The sequence below is a fragment of the Bacillus rossius genome (genome assembly GCF_032445375.1).
Source record: "Bacillus rossius redtenbacheri isolate Brsri chromosome 9 unlocalized genomic scaffold, Brsri_v3 Brsri_v3_scf9_1, whole genome shotgun sequence".
Taxonomy (NCBI): Eukaryota; Metazoa; Arthropoda; class Insecta; order Phasmatodea; family Bacillidae; genus Bacillus; species Bacillus rossius.
Window position 1 is genome coordinate 17,277,651 of NW_026962012.1, and position 20,008 is coordinate 17,297,658.

Consider the following 20,008-nt stretch of genomic DNA (forward strand, 5'->3'; position numbering starts at 1 on the left):
TATTTTGTTAATCATATAATAACTAAATTAAATAATTATTATATTTTACTTATAAATGTAGGTATTTTTGGATTTTCCATTATTTCTATTTAATGCGAAAAAATTTTATAAATTAGATTAAAATAATTGCACAATATGTTACATTACTGTGTTTACAAAAATTAGTTAATGTTACGTTTCTTCACATCACCTAGTGTTGAGACGTGGGCAGATGTGAGCTTCAGACGAACTTTTTATTCGGATATATATATATATATATATATATATATATAATATATATTATAGCTGCTATATTTTAAAGACAGACCGTACCTTAAAAACAACCCTAGTCAAACTTTGGTTAGTTTTATTCTAATGCAATATATTTCTTAAAGATTTATTTTCAATATAACCACCCATATGATAGAAAATTACTCAAAAATGTATCATAAACATGTAGCAAGATATATAATAATACTGCACAGTCGCGACTTGAAGCAAAGGTATTTCTCCATTTACATAACTGGTACGTTTTTAGCTTTAGGCGCAACACGACCTAAGTCTAACGCTTTAGTTACGCCAAAAAAAACTTTTGTTCAGATAAAATTAAACGGACCTGAAACATTGTGTTTTGCAAAGATTGTAAGCGCCTCGAAAGAATGAATTTAAAAAAGTTTTGAAAATAAAAGGACGGATCTAATGTACTTTTTCACCTTCCACCTTAGTACTCGCTGGCAGGTGTGTTGGATCCAGAAAGAAAAATTTAATCAAAATTAAATATATCATGCCCTTAAACTTAAGCATTACAATTAATACGGTATTTCTAGACATCATGAGTGCCTATTATTTAAAAGTAGAAAACCAAAAGTAACAATAAATGGATTCCGATAAGAGTTCTAGATGCTTAGGCCATGGCAATTTCATTTGCACTTATTATTCATGTTACAGCTTCATAAACAAGAAACAGAAGGTTAGTCTTGGATGGGGATGAGGTGTCTCGTAGGTATTTAAGGAGGCGTCGGAACTACTTAGGAAGTTGCGGTACAGCACGAAACGAGGAAACTGTATTGTGTTGACTTGCACACTTCGCTAAGCTGCAGGTATCTAGCAGTGGCGTAGCTGTCAATGGTGCCACTTCGACTCGCTAAGCTGCAGGTGTCTTAATATGGCGTAACTGCCAGTGATGACGACTTCGACTACCTAGGCTCCAAGTGTGTGACTGTTTAGTGGCTGTCTGTGGTGCTCACTTCAACTCCCTAGGCTCCAAGTGGTTGGCAGTGGCGTGGCTGTCAGTGTTGTTCATATCGACTCGTTAGGCCTCAGGTCTTGTTGTGTTGTCGCTGTCAATGTGAACCTCTTCTATTTGCTGATCAGCAGGAGTCTGTCATTGGCGTGGCATTCAGCATTGTCAACTTCACCTCGATAGTGACGTTGTTGTCACTATGCTAACTGCGACTCGCTAACTCAGCAGGTGTCCTGACACTCGACCAAACGACCGCAAAATGTAGATATGTGTAAGTTATTGTATGACTAATTATTATTTTATTCACGCATACAATATATGTCAGTATATTCAATTCATTCCTAAAATTTTTAACTAATTGGCAAACACCTTCTTTAGATCCAACATCAATCCAAAAAAAAATTATATTCCAAATGCCCTTTAGTTAACATACGATACCATATTTTCACGCATTTAATAAGTGCGAGATACATAACTAAACAAATAAATATAATAAAATATAAGATTTTTTTTTAATTGGTTGCAGAAACGAGGAGTTCAACCCAAACTTCTCTACCAAGTTCATCTACCAGTTGTTTGCAGAGGAAGGAAAAGAAGTGTTTACTACGAGGATGCTTATATTAGGTAAGCAAAATTCTTTAAAGCTAAATAATGGATTTAAGGCGTTTTTTTAATTAATATTGTTACGATTTTAATAACAGTTGAGTGGGAAGAACTGGGTTTGTATATGGATAGCCCATTTATTTATTTTTTGTACAGTTTTATCAACTGCTAATATTTACAACACTTATAAATAATCTTACTTAAAATGCCTACTAATCAATGACTCGCACTCAGTATCTCAAGTCCTCACACACCGCACACCTCGCTGGGCCGCACCCCTCGCGCAACTCTCGCCGCAGCACTCCTCGTGGACCTCCGTCGCCGCCATCGCACTTCCCTTCTGAGGCCGGCGTCCAGGCTTATATAGACCCTGGCGCCCTTCTAGAAGTGACGAGCGTGGCTGGGGCCAGTCGCGTCATCCCGCGCCGACCCGACGCCCGAAGCGTCGAGAAGGACATCGGCCGCTCGCGTGAGGCAGGGCGCCGAGTGGGAGTGGGGAGGAGGAAGGGGGTAGCGACGACCCTTGTAATCCGGCAAGGCACACGTGGCATGTCTTACGTCAGTGGACGGCGCATGACGTCAGTGGCCGTGCGGGGCCGCCAGCCAGCTCCGAACCTGGCATCGCAGTCCGGTCTCTCATGTTCGTAACAATAAGTTTTGAGGCTATCTTAGGCTTTGTTCTCTAAAGACTGCACACTGTCATATTGTTGGTGTTAGAATAAAAACTACAGTTGAAGTAACACATAATGCTCTTAATAATATCTACATTGCTGATCAATTTAATATTAAAATTTAAAAGAAAACCATGTCACTATTTTGTTATATTACCTATTTCTCACACTGTTAGAAATTACAGTAAATTTGCGGACATTCCAACGAAGAAACACCCGTAAATAAAATGAACGCTCTTCGTTTTTCTGTAAAACGTAATCTCCGTAAAATTACGGTGGCATTAGAGAGAGAGAAATAGCTGTGCTGTCGCCCCTCTCTCTCATTCACCGTTTAGTACCCTCTGCGCATGCGCGTAATTTACTTCGGCGTACTTCGGCCTACTTCGTGAACTATCATTTGTTTTTTTCCCATGTTTGCTGCGGCGCCATAAGAGCTACTTTATAGTTAAACAGTCTGAACTATGATTGTTAACTGTTTATGTCTTACTTTAATTTGTAGTGTGAATTTCATGGGTTCATTGTTAATCGCCCAAAAAAAAAAATGAATTTTTTCGTATTTTATATATGTATAAAACTAGTTTAACACACCCTTTAATTTATTTATGATCTTCCTTACTTGCGTGGAAAATAAACACGATTATAAAGTAAGGTTATTATGGTGGATAACTATTAGGACCCGTAAATCTTCGACTAATGATCCTTGAGTTTCCTACATATTTTATTATTTCATGTTATTAATACATGAAACAATAAATGTTATTAACCCCGGAAAAATTATATAGTACTTATCACACATAAACGTAAGTAAGTAATCCCACGCGGTGTATACTAGAGATATAGTGGTGTTCTGGAAGGTGTTACTGATAGAAAAACACAGAGAGAACAATTTAGAAATGCCATGTGGACCACCCTGCTTACCAAACATCTTTTAACCAGCAGTGGCACATAACTCCATCTCTTACTGGTTGGGTTTGGTGAGTAGTATGTAAATGGCGGTCCGAGCGCAGGCTTTAGGCTGTGCTGACTGGTGCCGAGCCACATCTTTGAATGTTATGTCACGACGGCCATCTTGGATGACCATGACCTTGACCTGTGACCTTGAACTTTGACCGTGACCTTGACCCCGGCGGCCATATTGGATCCGCCAAAAATCGAGCGCCCCACTCACTCATGATTAAATTTTCGTCACGGCCGCCATCTTGGATACCGTCGACTATGTTTCCACTGTTTGTTCCTAGAGAGCGCCAGCATCGCTCTTGATTTTTTTTTCTGTTACACTGGAGGCCACCATCTTGGATACCGTCGACTAAATTTCTGCTGTTTGTTCCTAGAGAGCGCCAGCATCGCTCTGTCTCATCACATAAGGTCGATGTTCCATTACCTACCATAGCTATTATGGTCCTTATAAACATTTTTTTTAATGCAAAATACATTGGAAGCGCTGATTCGAACAATCGCAGCTCTGATCTCTAGGTTGGAAAACATACGCATTTAACTGCACAGTCAACAAGACATTTACCAGACTCAAGTAGGCATGGGCGAGCTGAGACAGACAGAGAAGGACATGCTGTGTCGTGGCGAGCAAGGACTTGTTGCTAGGGTGTGCCCGGAAAATGGCCACCAGGGAGGGGCTGATGTGTGGATATGGAGTCGCGGCTGCGCAGGTCCGCTGCAGGAAGGCTGTGTCGCGGCGAGCAAGGACTTGTTGCTAGGGTGTGCCCGGCAACTGGCCACCAGGGAGGGGCTGGTGTGTGGAGATGGAGTCGCGGCTGCGCAGGTCCGCTGCAGGAAGGCGTGTCGCGGCGAGCAGGGACTTGTTGCTAGGGTGTGCCCGGCAACTGGCCACCAGGGAGGGGCTGGTGTGTGGAGATGGAGTCGCGGCTGCGCAGGTCCGCTGCAGGAAGGCGTGTCGCGGCAAGCAAGGACTTGTTGCTAGGGTGTGCCAGCAACTGGCCACCAGGGAGGGGCTGGTGTGTGGAGATGGAGTCGCGGCTGCGCAGGTCCGCTGCAGGAAGGCTGTGTCGCGGCGAGCAGGGACTTCTTGCTAGGGTGTGCCCGGCATCTGGCCACCAGGGAGGGGCTGGTGTGTGGAGATGGGGTCGCGGGTGCGCAGGTCCGCTGCAGGAAGGCTGTGTCGCGGCGAGCAGGGACTTGTTGCTAGGGTGTGCCCGGCAACTGGCCACCAGGGAGGGGCTGGTGTGTGGAGATGGGGTCGCGGGTGCGCAGGTCCGCTGCAGGAAGGCTGTGTCGCGGCGAGCAGGGACTTGTTGCTAGGGTGTGCCCAGCAACTGGCCACCAGGGAGGGGCTGGTGTGTGGAGATGGAGTCGCGGCTGCGCAGGTCCGCTGCAGGAAGGCTGTGTCGCGGCGAGCAGGGACTTGTTGCTAGGGTGTGCCCGGCAATTGGCGACCAGGGACGGGCTGGTGTGTGGAGATGGGGTCGCGGCTGCGCAGGTCCGCTGCAGGAAGGCTGTGTCGCGGCGAGCAGGGACTTGTTGCTAGGGTGTGCCCGGCATCTGGCCACCAGGGAGGGGCTGGTGTGTGGAGATGGGGTCGCGGCTGCGCAGGTCCGCTGCAGGAAAGCTGTGTCGCGGCGAGCAGGGACTTGTTGCTAGGGTGTGCCCAGCATCTGGCCACCAGGGAGGGGCTGGTATGTGGAGATGGGGTCGCGGGTGCGCAGGTCCGCTGCAGGAAGGCGTGTCGCGGCGAGCAGGGACTTGTTGCTAGGGTGTGCCCGGCAACTGGCCACCAGGGAGGGGCTGGTGTGTGGAGATGGGGTCGCGGGTGCGCAGGTCCGCTGCAGGAAGGCTGTGTCGCGGCGAGCAGGGACTTGTTGCTAGGGTGTGCCCGGCAACTGGCCACCAGGGAGGGGCTGGTGTGTGGAGATGGGGTCGCGGGTGCGCAGGTCCGCTGCAGGAAGGCTGTGTCGCGGCGAGCAGGGACTTGTTGCTAGGGTGTGCCCAGCAACTGGCCACCAGGGAGGGGCTGGTGTGTGGAGATGGAGTCGCGGCTGCGCAGGTCCGCTGCAGGAAGGCTGTGTCGCGGCGAGCAGGGACTTGTTGCTAGGGTGTGCCCAGCAATTGGCGACCAGGGACGGGCTGGTGTGTGGAGATGGGGTCGCGGCTGCGCAGGTCCGCTGCAGGAAGGCTGTGTCGCGGCGAGCAGGGACTTGTTGCTAGGGTGTGCCCGGCATCTGGCCACCAGGGAGGGGCTGGTGTGTGGAGATGGGGTCGCGGCTGCGCAGGTCCGCTGCAGGAAAGCTGTGTCGCGGCGAGCAGGGACTTGTTGCTAGGGTGTGCCCAGCATCTGGCCACCAGGGAGGGGCTGGTATGTGGAGATGGGGTCGCGGGTGCGCAGGTCCGCTGCAGGAAGGCGTGTCGCGGCGAGCAGGGACTTGTTGCTAGGGTGTGCCCGGCAACTGGCCACCAGGGAGGGGCTGGTGTGTGGAGATGGGGTCGCGGGTGCGCAGGTCCGCTGCAGGAAGGCTGTGTCGCGGCGAGCAGGGACTTGTTGCTAGGGTGTGCCCGGCATCTGGCCACCAGGGAGGGGCTGGTGTGTGGAGATGGGGTCGCGGCTGCGCAGGTCCGCTGCAGGAAGGCTGTGTCGCGGCGAGCAGGGACTTGTTGCTAGGGTGTGCCCGGCATCTGGCCACCAGGGAGGGGCTGGTGTGTGGAGATGGGGTCGCGGCTGCGCAGGTCCGCTGCAGGAAAGCTGTGTCGCGGCGAGCAGGGACTTGTTGCTAGGGTGTGCCCGGCATCTGGCCACCAGGGAGGGGCTGGTGTGTGGAGATGGGGTCGCGGGTGCGCAGGTCCGCTGCAGGAAGGCGTGTCGCGGCGAGCAGGGACTTGTTGCTAGGGTGTGCCCGGCAACTGGCCACCAGGGAGGGGCTGGTGTGTGGAGATGGGGTCGCGGGTGCGCAGGTCCGCTGCAGGAAGGCTGTGTCGCGGCGAGCAGGGACTTGTTGCTAGGGTGTGCCCGGCATCTGGCCACCAGGGAGGGGCTGGTGTGTGGAGATGGGGTCGCGGGTGCGCAGGTCCGCTGCAGGAAGGCTGTGTCGCGGCGAGCAGGGACTTGTTGCTAGGGTGTAACCGGCATCTGGCCACCAGGGAGGGGCTGGTGTGTGGAGATGGGGTCGCGGGTGCGCAGGTCCGCTGCAGGAAGGCTGTGTCGCGGCGGGCAGGGACTTGTTGCTAGGGTGTGCCCGGCATCTGGCCACCAGGGAGGGGCTGGTGTGTGGAGATGGAGTCGCGGCTGCGCAGGTCCGCTGCAGGAAGGCTGTGTCTCGGCGGGCAGGGACTTGTTGCTAGGGTGTGCCCGGCATCTGGCCACCAGGGAGGGGCTGGTGTGTGGAGATGGAGTCGCGGCTGCGCAGGTCCGCTGCAGGAAGGCTGTGTCGCGGCGGGCAGGGACTTGTTGCTAGGGTGTGCCCGGCATCTGGCCACCAGGGAGGGGCTGGTGTGTGGAGATGGAGTCGCGGCTGCGCAGGTCCGCTGCAGGAAGGCTGTGTCGCGGCGAGCAGGGACTTGTTGCTAGGGTGTGCCCGGCAACTGGCCACCAGGGAGGGGCTGGTGTGTGGAGATGGGGTCGCGGGTGCGCAGGTCCGCTGCAGGAAAGCGTGTCGCGGCGAGCAGGGACTTGTTGCTAGGGTGTGCCCGGCATCTGACCACCAGGGAGGGGCTGGCATGTGGAGATGGAGTCGCGGCTGCGCAGGTCCGCTGCAGGAAGGCTGTGTCGCGGCGAGCAGGGACTTGTTGCTAGGGTGTGCCCGGCAACTGGCCACCAGGGAGGGGCTGGAGTCGCGGCTGCGCAGGTCCGCTGCAGGAAGGCTGTGTCGCGGCGAGCAGGGACTTGTTGCTAGGGTGTGCCCGGCAACTGGCGACCAGGGAGGGGCTGGCATGTGGAGATGGAGTCGCGGCTGCGCAGGTCCGCTGCAGGAAGGCTGTGTCGCGGCGAGCAGGGACTTGTTGCTAGGGTGTGCCCGGCAATTGGCGACCAGGGAGGGGCTGGTGTGTGGAGATGGAGTCGCGGCTGCGCATGTCCGCTGCAGGAAGGCGTGTAGCGGCGAGCAAGGACTTGTTGCTAGGGTGTGCCCGGCATCTGGCCACCATGGAGGGGCTGGCATGTGGAGATGGAGTCGCGGCTGCGCAGGTCCGCTGCAGGAAGGCTGTGTCGCGGCGAGCAGGAACTTGTTGCTAGGGTGTGCCCGGCAACTGGCCACCAGGGAGGGGCTGGAGTGTGGAGATGGAGTCGCGGCTGCGCAGGTCCGCTGCAGGAAGGCTGTGTCGCGGCGAGCAGGGACTTGTTGCTAGGGTGTGCCCGGCATCTGGCCACCAGGGAGGGGCTGGTGTGTTGAGATGGAGTCGCGGCTGCGCAGGTCCGCTGCAGGAAGGCTGTGTCGCGGCGAGCAGGGACTTGTTGCTAGGGTGTGCCCAGCATCTGGCCACCAGGGAGGGGCTGGTGTGTGGAGATGGAGTCGCGGCTGCGCAGGTCCGCTGCAGGAAGGCTGTGTCGCGGCGAGCAGGGACTTGTTGCTAGGGTGTGCCCGGCATCTGGCCACCAGGGAGGGGCTGGTGTGTGGAGATGGAGTCGCGGCTGCGCAGGTCCGCTGCAGGAAGGCTGTGTCGCGGCGAGCAGGGACTTGTTGCTAGGGTGTGCCCGGCAACTGGCGACCAGGGAGGGGCTGGCATGTGGAGATGGAGTCGCGGCTGCGCAGGTCCGCTGCAGGAAGGCTGTGTCGCGGCGAGCAGGGACTTGTTGCAAGGGTGTGCCCGGCATCTGGCCACCAGGGAGGGGCTGGTGTGTGGAGATGGAGTCGCGGCTGTGCAGGTCCGCTGCAGGAAGGCGTGTCGCGGCGAGCAAGGACTTGTTGCTAGGGTGTGCCAGCAACTGGCCACCAGGGAGGGGCTGGAGTGTGGAGATGGAGTCGCGGCTGCGCAGGTCCGCTGCAGGAAGGCTGTGTTGCGGCGGGCAGGGACTTGTTGCTAGGGTGTGCCCGGCATCTGGCCACCAGGGAGGGGCTGGTGTGTGGAGATGGAGTCGCGGCTGCGCAGGTCCGCTGCAGGAAGGCGTGTCGCGGCGAGCAAGGACTTTTTGCTAGGGTGTGCCAGCAACTGGCCACCAGGGAGGGGCTGGAGTGTGGAGATGGAGTCGCGGCTGCGCAGGTCCGCTGCAGGAAGGCTGTGTCGCGGCGGGCAGGGACTTGTTGCTAGGGTGTGCCCGGCATCTGGCCACCAGGGAGGGGCTGGTGTGTGGAGATGGGGTCGCAGCTGCGCAGGTCCGCTGCAGGAAGGCTGTGTCGCGGCGAGCAGGGACTTGTTGCTAGGGTGTGCCCGGCAACTGGCCACCAGGGAGGGGCTGGTGTGTGGAGATGGAGTCGCGGCTGCGCAGGTCCGCTGCAGGAAGGCTGTGTCGCGGCGAGCAGGGACTTGTTGCTAGGGTGTGCCCGGCAACTGGCGACCAGGGAGGGGCTGGCATGTGGAGATGGAGTCGCAGCTGCGCAGGTCCGCTGCAGGAAGGCTGTGTCGCGGCGAGCAGGGACTTGTTGCTAGGGTGTGCCCGGCATCTGGCCACCAGGGAGGGGCTGGCATGTGGAGATGGAGTCGCAGCTGCGCAGGTCCGCTGCAGGAAGGCTGTGTCGCGGCGAACAGGGACTTGTTGCTAGGGTGTGCCCGGCAACTGGCCACCAGGGAGGGGCTGGAGTGTGGAGATGGAGTCGCGGCTGCCCAGGTCCGCTGCAGGAAGGCTGTGTCGCGGCGAGCAGGGACTTGTTGCTAGGGTGTGCCCGGCATCTGGCCACCAGGGAGGGGCTGGTGTGTGGAGATGGAGTCGCGGCTGCGCAGGTCCGCTGCAGGAAGGCTGTGTCGCGGCGAGCAGGGACTTGTTGCTAGGGTGTGCCCGGCATCTGGCCACCAGGGAGGGGCTGGTGTGTGGAGATGGAGTCGCGGCTGCGCAGGTCCGCTGCAGGAAGGCGTGTAGCGGCGAGCAAGGACTTGTTGCTAGGGTGTGCCCGGCATCTGGCCACCAGGGAGGGGCTGGCATGTGGAGATGGAGTCGCGGCTGCGCAGGTCCGCTGCAGGAAGGCTGTGTCGCGGCGAGCAGGGACTTGTTGCTAGGGTGTGCCCGGCAACTGGCGACCAGGGAGGGCCTGGTGTGTGGAGATGGAGTCGCGGCTGCGCAGGTCCGCTGCAGGAAGGCGTGTCGCGGCGAGCAAGGACTTGTTGCTAGGGTGTGCCAGCAACTGGCCACCAGGGAGGGGCTGGAGTGTGGAGATGGAGTCGCGGCTGCGCAGGTCCGCTGCAGGAAGGCTGTGTCGCGGCGGGCAGGGACTTGTTGCTAGGGTGTGCCCGGCAACTGGCCACCAGGGAGGGGCTGGTGTGTGGAGATGGAGTCGCGGCTGCGCAGGTCCGCTGCAGGAAGGCTGTGTCGCGGCGGGCAGGGACTTGTTGCTAGGGTGTGCCCGGCAACTGGCCACCAGGGAAGGGCTGGTGTGTGGAGATGGAGTCGCGGCTGCGCAGGTCCGCTGCAGGAAGGCGTGTCGCGGTGAGCAAGGACTTGTTGCTAGGGTGTGCCAGCAACTGGCCACCAGGGAGGGGCTGGTGTGTGGAGACGGGGTCGCGGCTGCGCAGGTCCGCTGCAGGAAGGCTGTGTCGCGGCGGGCAGGGACTTGTTGCTAGGGTGTGCCCGACAACTGGCCACCATGGAGGGGCTGAAGTGTGGAGATGGAGTCGCGGCTGCGCAGGTCCGCTGCAGGAAGGCGTGTCGCGGCGAGCAAGGACTTGTTGCTAGGGTGTGCCAGCAACTGGCCACCAGGGAGGGGCTGGTGTGTGGAGATGGGGTCGCGGCTGCGCAGGTCCGCTGCAGGAAGGCTGTGTCGCGGCGGGCAGGGACTTGTTGCTAGGGTGTGCCCGACAACTGGCCACCAGGGAGGGGCTGGTGTGTGGAGATGGAGTCGCGGCTGCGCAGGTCCGCTGCAGGAAGGCGTGTCGCGGCGAGCAGGGACTTGTTGCTAGGGTGTGCCAGCAACTGGCCACCAGGGAGGGGCTGGTGTGTGGAGATTGGGGCGCGGCTGCGCAGGTCCGCTGCAGGAAGGCTGTGTCGCGGCGAGCAGGGACTTGTTGCTAGGGTGTGCCCGGCAACTGGCCACCAGGGAGGGGCTGGTGTGTGGAGATGGAGTCGTGGCTGCGCAGGTCCGCTGCAGGAAGGCGTGTCGCGGCGAGCAAGGACTTGTTGCTAGGGTGTGCCCGGCAACTGGCCACCAGGGAGGGGCTGGTGTGTGGAGATGGGGTCGCGGCTGCGCAGGTCCGCTGCAGGAAGGCTGTGTCGCGGCGGGCAGGGACTTGTTGCTAGGGTGTGCCAGCAACTGGCCACCAGGGAGGGGCTGGTGTGTGGAGATGGGGTCGCGGCTGCGCAGGTCCGCTGCAGGAAGGCTGTGTCGCGGCGGGCAGGGACTTGTTGCTAGGGTGTGCCCGACAACTGGCCACCAGGGAGGGGCTGGTGTGTGGAGATGGGGTCGCGGCTGCGCAGGTCCGCTGCAGGAAGGCTGTGTCGCGGCGGGCAGGGACTTGTTGCTAGGGTGTGCCTGGCATCTGGCCACCAGGGAGGGGCTGGTGTGTGGAGATGGAGTCGCGGCTGCGCAGGTCCGCTGCAGGAAGGCGTGTCGCGGCGAGCAAGGACTTGTTGCTAGGGTGTGCCCGACAACTGGCCACCAGGGAGGGGCTGGTGTGTGGAGATGGGGTCGCGGCTGCGCAGGTCCGCTGCAGGAAGGCTGTGTCGCGGCGAGCAGGGACTTGTTGCTAGGGTGTGCCCGACAACTGGCCACCAGGGAGGGGCTGGTGTGTGGAGATGGGGTCGCGGCTGCGCAGGTCCGCTGCAGGAAGGCTGTGTCGCGGCGGGCAGGGACTTGTTGCTAGGGTGTGCCCGACAACTGGCCACCAGGGAGGGGCTGGTGTGTGGAGATGGGGTCGCGGCTGCGCAGGTCCGCTGCAGGAAGGCTGTGTCGCGGCGGGCAGGGACTTGTTACTAGGGTGTGCCCGGCAACTGGCGACCAGGGAGGGGCTGGAGTGTGGAGATGGAGTCGCGGCTGCGCAGGTCCGCTGCAGGAAGGCTGTGTCGCGGCGGGCAGGGACTTGTTGCTAGGGTGTGCCCGGCATCTGGCCACCAGGGAGGGGCAGGCATGTGGAGATGGAGTCGCGGCTGCGCAGGTCCGCTGCAGGAAGGCTGTGTCGCGGCGGGCAGGGTCTTGTTGCTAGGGTGTGCCCGGCAACTGGCGACCAGGGAGGGGCAGGCATGTGGAGATGGAGTCGCGGCTGCGCAGGTCCGCTGCAGGAAGGCGTGTCGCCCACGCCCTTCGACCGGGACCTGGCCATCAAGCTGGCGGCGAGCGCCATTAAGTGGACGGTGGAGCAGCTAGAGTCGGGCGCTGGGGCAGGTCCCGACTCGCCGCAGACAGCCACGCTCACGGGCATCGTGGGCAAGGAGTACTGCCACACGCCCGTCACCGAGATCGAGGAGAACGCCGACTTCACGTTAGTCACGTGCTAGCTCGGCCAACCACTGCGAACAGCCTGCGATGGACATTCTGCGCTGCACAGACCAGTGGCGTAGCCAGGATTTGTGTATGTGGGTGTTAAGAAGCATGCCCCTCCTTCCCATCCCGTATTAAAGCGTTGTGTCCGGTGGTCCTCCCCCGGGAATATTTGGATTTTAAGGTGTAAAATAGTGCTATTTTAGCAGTTTTCGGTACTTAAATTTAAATATTGTAATGGTAAAAATTTTATTAATTTTAATTCGAAATTTGTTTGCATGATGAATAAGAAATTAATTAATGTTTCGGTGCTAAGGGGGGGGGGTTGAACCCCTAACCCCCCCCCCCCCTGGTTACGCCCTTGTCAAAGACCGGAACGAGCCAGAATATCTACGTTCGGCCGACTTCGTCAGTTTTTTTTTTGTTTATTACTTTACGAAATTGTGGATGGTTGGTTATGTTAGGTTAGTACAGCTACATTAAAAATACTGTCAAATCATTTTAATGCCCGACGTTGGCCGAAGGTAGATATTCGGGCTTGTTCGGGTCTGTGCAATACAGAATGTACATCGTAGGCTTCCGTACCACTGTACCTACCTTTCCATGCACATCCCAGTGTTCTTTGTGTTTTCATTGAAGTCGAAACGTAACTCTACATATTGTTGTTCATTCTTAATTTATTACCACTAGGTACTTCTTGTATATTAGCAAGCATGGATTTTTCTTCTTCTAAAACAGACCTAACCATTTCACAATCATCACATTTGTCATCTCGCAAAACGGTAAAAATTAATGTTTTATATCCTGCTTTATTGTTATCGGAGATAACATTTTTTAACAGACCTATAAAAATGTTTAAAATTGTATGTTATATGTGTGCGTGTTGTTCGTTCTTAGTTTATCTATACTAATATTATAAAGCTGAAGAGTTTGTTTGTTTGTTTGTTTGTTTGTTTGTTTGTTTGAACGCGCTAATCTCAGGAACCACTGGTCCGATTTGAAAAATTCTTTGAGTGTTGGATAGTACATTTATCGAGGAAGGCTATAGGCTATATTATATTATCAATAACATTAGGGATCCTTACTAAAAGTCCAATTTAGAATCAAATGCGTTGGAGGGGGTTAGATACAACATGCAGTACACGTACGAAGTGTGTGTTGACAATGCCGCAGGCGTTAGAAGATTATTTCCTATTGCCTATTAACATTGTTGCCACGCACTAGATGCCTTATCATTCTTAATTTTCCCATAAAAGTAAAATACACCCGTGTGATATTAACAACGCATCAATCAGTACCCTCATAAGAGTTCAATTAGTATTTAAATACTTTTTATCACTTGAAATCGCAAACCTAAACTATTGTTTTTTTTTCCTCTCTGTGTTTAATTTTTTTATTGCCCTTTTTTTCAAGTATATATATTTTACAGACTTGAAACTTCACAGTAATGTTCCTTATGTTACGCAGGATGACATTTTCCGAAAATTAGATCCCATGGGTGGTTAAAACCAGGCAACAGTGGGTACTTTGTCTGCACGAGAACAGGATTTTGCATTGTTCATGCCTTCTGCGTCTCCATGGCAACGGGCATCGCGTGGCAGTGGCGTACCCACAAGGAAGGGCATGTATAATGAGCGGCGCAAGAGTGATCTGCCTGTAGACTGCCGTAGCGAAGTACGGGTACATCAATTGTACGTTGCGTGCACGAGTCGGGAAACCATCGATGCTATTCATTTTCTCTCCGGTTCATTATACAGCATTGTAATAAATTTTCACTGATTTTTTTTATTTACCATTACTGTAAATGGCCGGGTCGGGCAGCTAGTTACTTATAATTCTAATATATCGCCAAAGTTTGCATTTTTATTATTAATATTAACTAATGTGCATATGTTTACCCCAAACAGTTTATTTATTAGTGTACCTAATCTATTAAATTTTGCGCCCATTTTCGATACATATCATATACTTGTACTGCATTAGCCTAACACCAGCTAAATTGTTAAAATGTGAAACCTCTTTTACGAACTGTTTATAAAATATTCTATTAACAACTGTGAAAATATTCATAATGCATTCTTAATAAAAGTTAATATTTTTATAGGCATAGGTAGCCTCATTTAAAAAAAACATAAAAATCGCTGTTAAGAAACAGATTATTTAAGTTAGAAATACTACGAATGGCGTGTGTTTGGGGATGTTCCACAGTTTACAAGGAAATAAAAATGTATAATTATGTAGGCCTATTTCTGTTTTATAAAACACGCTGGGATATATAAGTCGTTATCGTCAGCAGCGAGGGCATGCTTATGGCTGAAGTCAGGAACTTAGTGCTAGGAACCAAAGCAGGCCGAGGGCTGCAGTTATACGGGAAGCCACGGGACAAAACCCAGGTTGGCCAGACCGCAGTCCACCCAGGTTCTTCTGGCGCCTCGCTGCTTCCTTGTATGAATGTAACTAACAACATACAACCAGGTGAACAAAGCATGGATTCATACAGGATCCTAATTTAAACGGTGAAGAGTAATTCTCGTGATTTTTTTGAGGCCGGGCCCCATCAGATTCCCAACTCCCACTGCAAGCACATACTCTTGTTTCCTTCCACAAAGTAACACTTGCCCAGATGGGGCCTAACCTGCATATTAAATTCAAAATCGAAACCAAAATCAAAACCTATGCTGAAAAATGTAAGGTGGCAAAAACATTGACCGAACACAAATATATTTTCCAAGTTTATTGTTAATCTTTATATCTCATAAATAGTACAAAAATAGTTAGATCTCATAAATATATCACAAATATTTTATAATTGACTAGAGATATCTCATAAATAACATATTTTATAATTTACACACAATAAATATTCCTGACTTTAACACTTTCTTTGGTTTTCAAATCTCTAGGCTAGAAGAGCCAACATTTATTACAAGGTAGGTACATTTAAATGCTTAATGAAAAATGCTTAAGGAAAAGGTCTTTACAGAGCTAAAATCAATTAATTATTGAAAGCAATATGGCCGCCAACAACAAGCAAAATGCACAGGAGGTGCAGCAAATTTTACCAAGTGCCAATCCACATTATGAACACCTAAGGCAACACTAAGTTTAAACAGGTGCATCATATTCGCACAAAACACAAGTCCAATAGATACTACTCAAAGTTATTTTCATCATATCAAAACTTTAAACTCTAATGACCATTTCACAACAAATAATTACAACACTCATACTTAGCTCTCAAAAACACATTGCCTTCTGTCGATCTCTCTCTCTCTCTCTAATGCCTCATTATGATGTTGGTGATGGTCCTGCTGCTCCATGCCTAAAGCCCTTTTCACAATACCGCGACGCGACGCGACGCGACGTATGTGACGTGACGTCATACCAAACCAGCCAATCACAACTACATCGCCCGCGATGCGCGACAACTCACTTGGCGACGAGGCTGTTTCGTCGCTTCGGCGATGTCGCTAATGACGTCAGAAATAACAGCCAATCAGAAACAAGATTGTGGTAAAGAAGAAGAAGAACTGAAAACAAGTGGTAGGAAATGTATTGATGCATCTAAGTAATGTTAGTAAACAACACGTGGATTTTGTTCAATTGAAATGAGTTTTGAAGCGCGTCTGATTGATGAAGTTCAGAAAAAGCCGTGTTTGTACGATGTTTCTAGTAACAAATATTGTAATCAGACGGAGAAAAATAATGCTTGACTAGAAATATATTATGGGCTTAGCGATTCCTATCCATAATTAAATGCTTCTACCAGTCAGTCAGTGTACAAATATAATAACAACAATCTGAATATTACCGCCAAAAATTTGTTTACAACCATGTTGTAAAATATCCCCAGCAGAGTGCAGGCTGGTTCGGTATTTTTCGCCAGCTGCATGGCGATCGCGTCGCGCTATTATGAAGTGCACTAGCTGGCGACATATATTTACGTCGCTGCCTTCGCTACATCGCATCGCCAGATCGCGTCGCATCGCGGTATTGTGAAAAGGCCTTAACTGATCAAAATCCCGGGCTTATACACCCATTTCTCACCCCCCCCCCCCCTTTTCTTCCTATTACCCCCCCCCCCCCCCCATCTTGGGATTAATAGAGATGATTTTCGAATGTTCTAGAAAGATCTTCATACCAGTTCACATAATCGATAAACAACCAATTTCTGGGATTTATTCTTCTTCTTGCTAAATCTGGAGTTGGTAACACTGAATTCGATGTTGTGTAGGAAAGAAGTCTCCACTTTGTCTATGGTATTTTGTTTGAAAGTGCACTGTCTTCTGCAGCACACAGCCGTATCCTATCTATGAGTCATGACGTCACAAGAGGTCAGTTTATTCCTACACGTCAACATGGAAGGTAAGCTTCTTCATGTCCTTAAATGTTTTGTGGTGCAGGGTCATAAATTACCGTCCTGTGACCACACACGGTCACATCTTTTCCCCACGAAGGAACTAAATGTTTGGTCAACATGAAATGATAAAATCTTCAACTTATGGTTCTTTATATTATTTTTTAATTCAGTAAAAATTTTGAAATTCATCGCTGTATCGCCACAAATGTATAAAAAGTGCTGGAAGCACAAGAGTGTGTCACTAGAAAACTGACCATTTCTTTAGTGAAGATTCATCTCTTTTAACGGTTAGATGTGTTTTTAACTAATTGGTTAGCTCCAACTGGCTTACAAAACAGTCTCTTGATGGAAACTTCAATTTTTATTTTCTGACCTTTTCTCCATCAGCATAAATGGGTCTAGATTAACTTCAGGAGTCGTCACTAGTTTTGTTTCCAGCAATAACAGGCGCATAGAGGGCAAACTACACGATATAAGATAAACATGCATCTGTGTGCCGCTGCGAATTATTCGTGCAATACGAGACAGCGTCAGGTAGCCCGCTCGCACAGCATGCTGGTAAGCATATATTAAGGAGTGTTCACACGGGTAGAGTAAACAGAATAGCTGTTGCCCAGTGCTGTACCCCAGGAGATGCAACACTAGACAGTAGTTTTTAATAACGAGCAAGAGAACTGCTTTCCTATAAATCATTTTATTTTCAAACTTTCTTTGAAACAAATCTAAACTGTCAACACGTTCTCTGGCTTGAACACCAGGTCTGGAAGAACAGTCGTACTCATCAACGAAATAACCTTCTGTGAAACAGAAAGTTATACACTTTATTATTCAGCTGCAAATATAAGATTAAATAAAAATTCTTTAAAAATACCCCAGCTTTAAATATCACAATTACAATACTTCCTGTAAGCGTAAATAAGGCCTTTGATTTCAAAATCACTTTGCAACACATTTGCTGAACATATAAATAAATTACATTTCTGTTCATTTGAACTTTCGTTCAAGACAGAACTTGATATTTAAAAATTATTACCAACTTTTTTTATCACACAGTATTAATAACATTAAAATAGAGCCATTTATTTATTAAAGCTACCCAGAATCATTTTCCATTCAAGATTTTCTAACAACATTTCTAAGAAATATATTTATTAATAATGTTCGTAGGCTTTCATGGTCATTGTCTGAAGTAGCTTGGCTTCTGGGTTGTAGCCGTGTCCTTGGAAAATCATTCTCCAACATTTCGGTCGTCATTGCAGTCGCCATCATCAGGGAGCAGTTACCTACTACTAACTGCTCCCCGATGATGGCGACTGTAATGACAACCGAAACGTCGTTAGAATTTTTTTGCCAAGGACACGGCTACAACCCAGAAGCAAACTTCTTCAGATTGATTTACTGTTGATCTCATGTTTTCCCTTGGGTAATGCTGTGTTAAAACCCGCCCGCCTGTGTCGTCGTTGCTGCGGTGGAGCGGCGCAGTCCGCCTGTACTCCTGTTGACTTGGTCCCTCGTCGCTGCGACACCCTGGCGTCTGCCTGCAGGCTGTCAGTCCACCTGTACTCCTGTTGGCTTGGTCCCTCGTCGCTGCGACACCCTGGCATCTGCCTGCAGGCTGTCAGTCCGCCTGTACTCCTGTTGGCTTGGTCCCTCGTCGCTGCGACACCCTGGCGTCTGCCTGCAGGCTGTCAGTCCGCCTGTACTCCTGTTGGCTTGGTCTCTCGTCACTGCAACACCCTGGCGTCTTCCTGCAGGCTGTCAGTCCGCCTGTACTCCTGTTGGCTTGGTCTCTCGTCACTGCGACACCCTGGCGTCTGCCTGCAGGCTGTCAGTCCGCCTGTACTCCTGTTGGCTTGGTCTCTCGTCACTGCGACACCCTGGCGTCTGCCTGCAGGCTGTCAGTCCGCCTGTACTCCTGTTGGCTTGGTCTCTCGTCACTGCGACACCCTGGCGTCTGCCTGCAGGCTGTCCGTCCGCCTGTACTCCTGTTGGCTTGGTCCCTCGTCGCTGCGACACCCTGGCATCTGCCTGCAGGCTGTCAGTCGGCCTGTACTCCTGTTGGCTTGGTCCCTCGTCGCTGCGACACCCTGGTGTCTGCCTGCAGGCTGTCAGTCCGCCTGTACTCCTGTTGGCTTGGTCTCTCGTCACTGCGACACCCTGGCGTCTGCCTGCAGGCTGTCAGTCCGCCTGTACTCATGTTGGCTTGGTCCCTCGTCGCTGCGACACCCTGGCATCTGCATGCAGGCTGTCAGTCGGCCTGTACTCCTGTTGGCTTGGTCCCTCGTCGCTGCGACACCCTGGCGTCTGCCTGCAGGCTGTCAGTCCGCCTGTACTCCTGTTGGATTGGTCCCTCGTCGCTGCGACACCCTGGCGTCTGCCTGCAGGCTGTCAGTCGGCCTGTACTCCTGTTGGCTTGGTCCCTCGTCGCTGCGACACCCTGGCGTCTGCCTGCAGGCTGTCAGTCGGCCTGTACTCCTGTTGGCTTGGTCCCTCGTAGCTGCGACACCCTGGTGTCTGCCTGCAGGCTGTCAGTCCGCCTGTACTCCTGTTGGATTGGTCCCTCGTCGCTGCGACACCCTGGCGTCTGCCTGCAGGCTGTCAGTCCGCCTGTACTCCTGTTGGATTGGTCCCTCGTCGCTGCGACACCCTGGCGTCTGCCTGCAGGCTGTCAGTCCGCCTGTACTCCTGTTGGATTGGTCCCTCGTCGCTGCGACACCCTGGCGTCTGCCTGCAGGCTGTCAGTCCGCCTGTACTCCTGTTGGATTGGTCCCTCGTCGCTGCGACACCCTGGCGTCTGCCTGCAGGCTGTCAGTCCGCCTGTACTCCTGTTGGATTGGTCCCTCGTCGCTGCGACACCCTGGCGTCTGCCTGCAGGCTTTCAGTCCGCCTGTACTCCTGTTGGCTTGGTCCCTCGTCGCTGCGACACCCTGGCGTCTGCCTGCAGGCTGTCAGTCCGCCTATACTCCTGTTGGATTGGTCCCTCGTCGCTGCGACACCCTGGTGTCTGCCTGCAGGCTTTCAGTCCGCCTGTACTCCTGTTGGATTGGTCCCTCGTCGCTGCGACACCCTGGCGTCTGCCTGCAGGCTGTCAGTCCACCTGTACTCCTGTTGGCTGTGTCCCTCATCGCTGAGACACCCTGGCGTCTGCCTGCAGGCTGTCAGTCCGCCTGCACTCTTGTTGGCTTGGTCCCTCGTCGCTGCGACACCTTGGCGTCTGCCTGCAGGCTGTCAGTCCACCTGTACTCCTGTTGGCTTGGTCCCTCGTCGCTGCGACACCCTGGCGTCTGCCTGCAGGCTGTCAGTCCGCCTGCACTCCTGTTGGCTTGGTCCCTCGTCGCTGCGACACTTTGGCGTCTGCCTGCAGGCTGTCAGTCCACCTGTACTCCTGTTGGCTTGGTCCCTCGTCGCTGCGACACCTTGGCGTCTGCCTTCAGGCTGTCAGTCCGCCTGCACTCCTGTTGGCTTGGTCCCTCGTCGCTGCGACACCTTGGCGTCTGCCTTCAGGCTGTCAGTCCGCCTGCACTCCTGTTGGCTTGGTACCTCATCACTGCGACACCCTGGCGTCTGCCTGCAGGCTGTCAGTCCGCCTGCACTCCTGTTGGCTTGGTCCCTCGTCGCTGCGACACTTTGG

The 20,008-nt window shown here is 53.0% G+C and overlaps 1 protein-coding gene across 1 annotated transcript in view; it reads left to right on the forward strand.

Annotated features, from left to right (window-relative positions):
• Window positions 1-20,008, forward strand: part of LOC134542640 (ATP-dependent 6-phosphofructokinase-like) — an 82,030-nt gene that overhangs the window by 57,700 nt on the left and 4,322 nt on the right. The window contains exons 14-15 of the mRNA XM_063387044.1: window positions 1,749-1,846; window positions 11,808-12,018. Of these exons, the coding sequence (XP_063243114.1) occupies window positions 1,749-1,846; window positions 11,808-12,018 (309 nt within the window). The remainder of the gene's footprint in view (window positions 1-1,748; window positions 1,847-11,807; window positions 12,019-20,008) is intronic.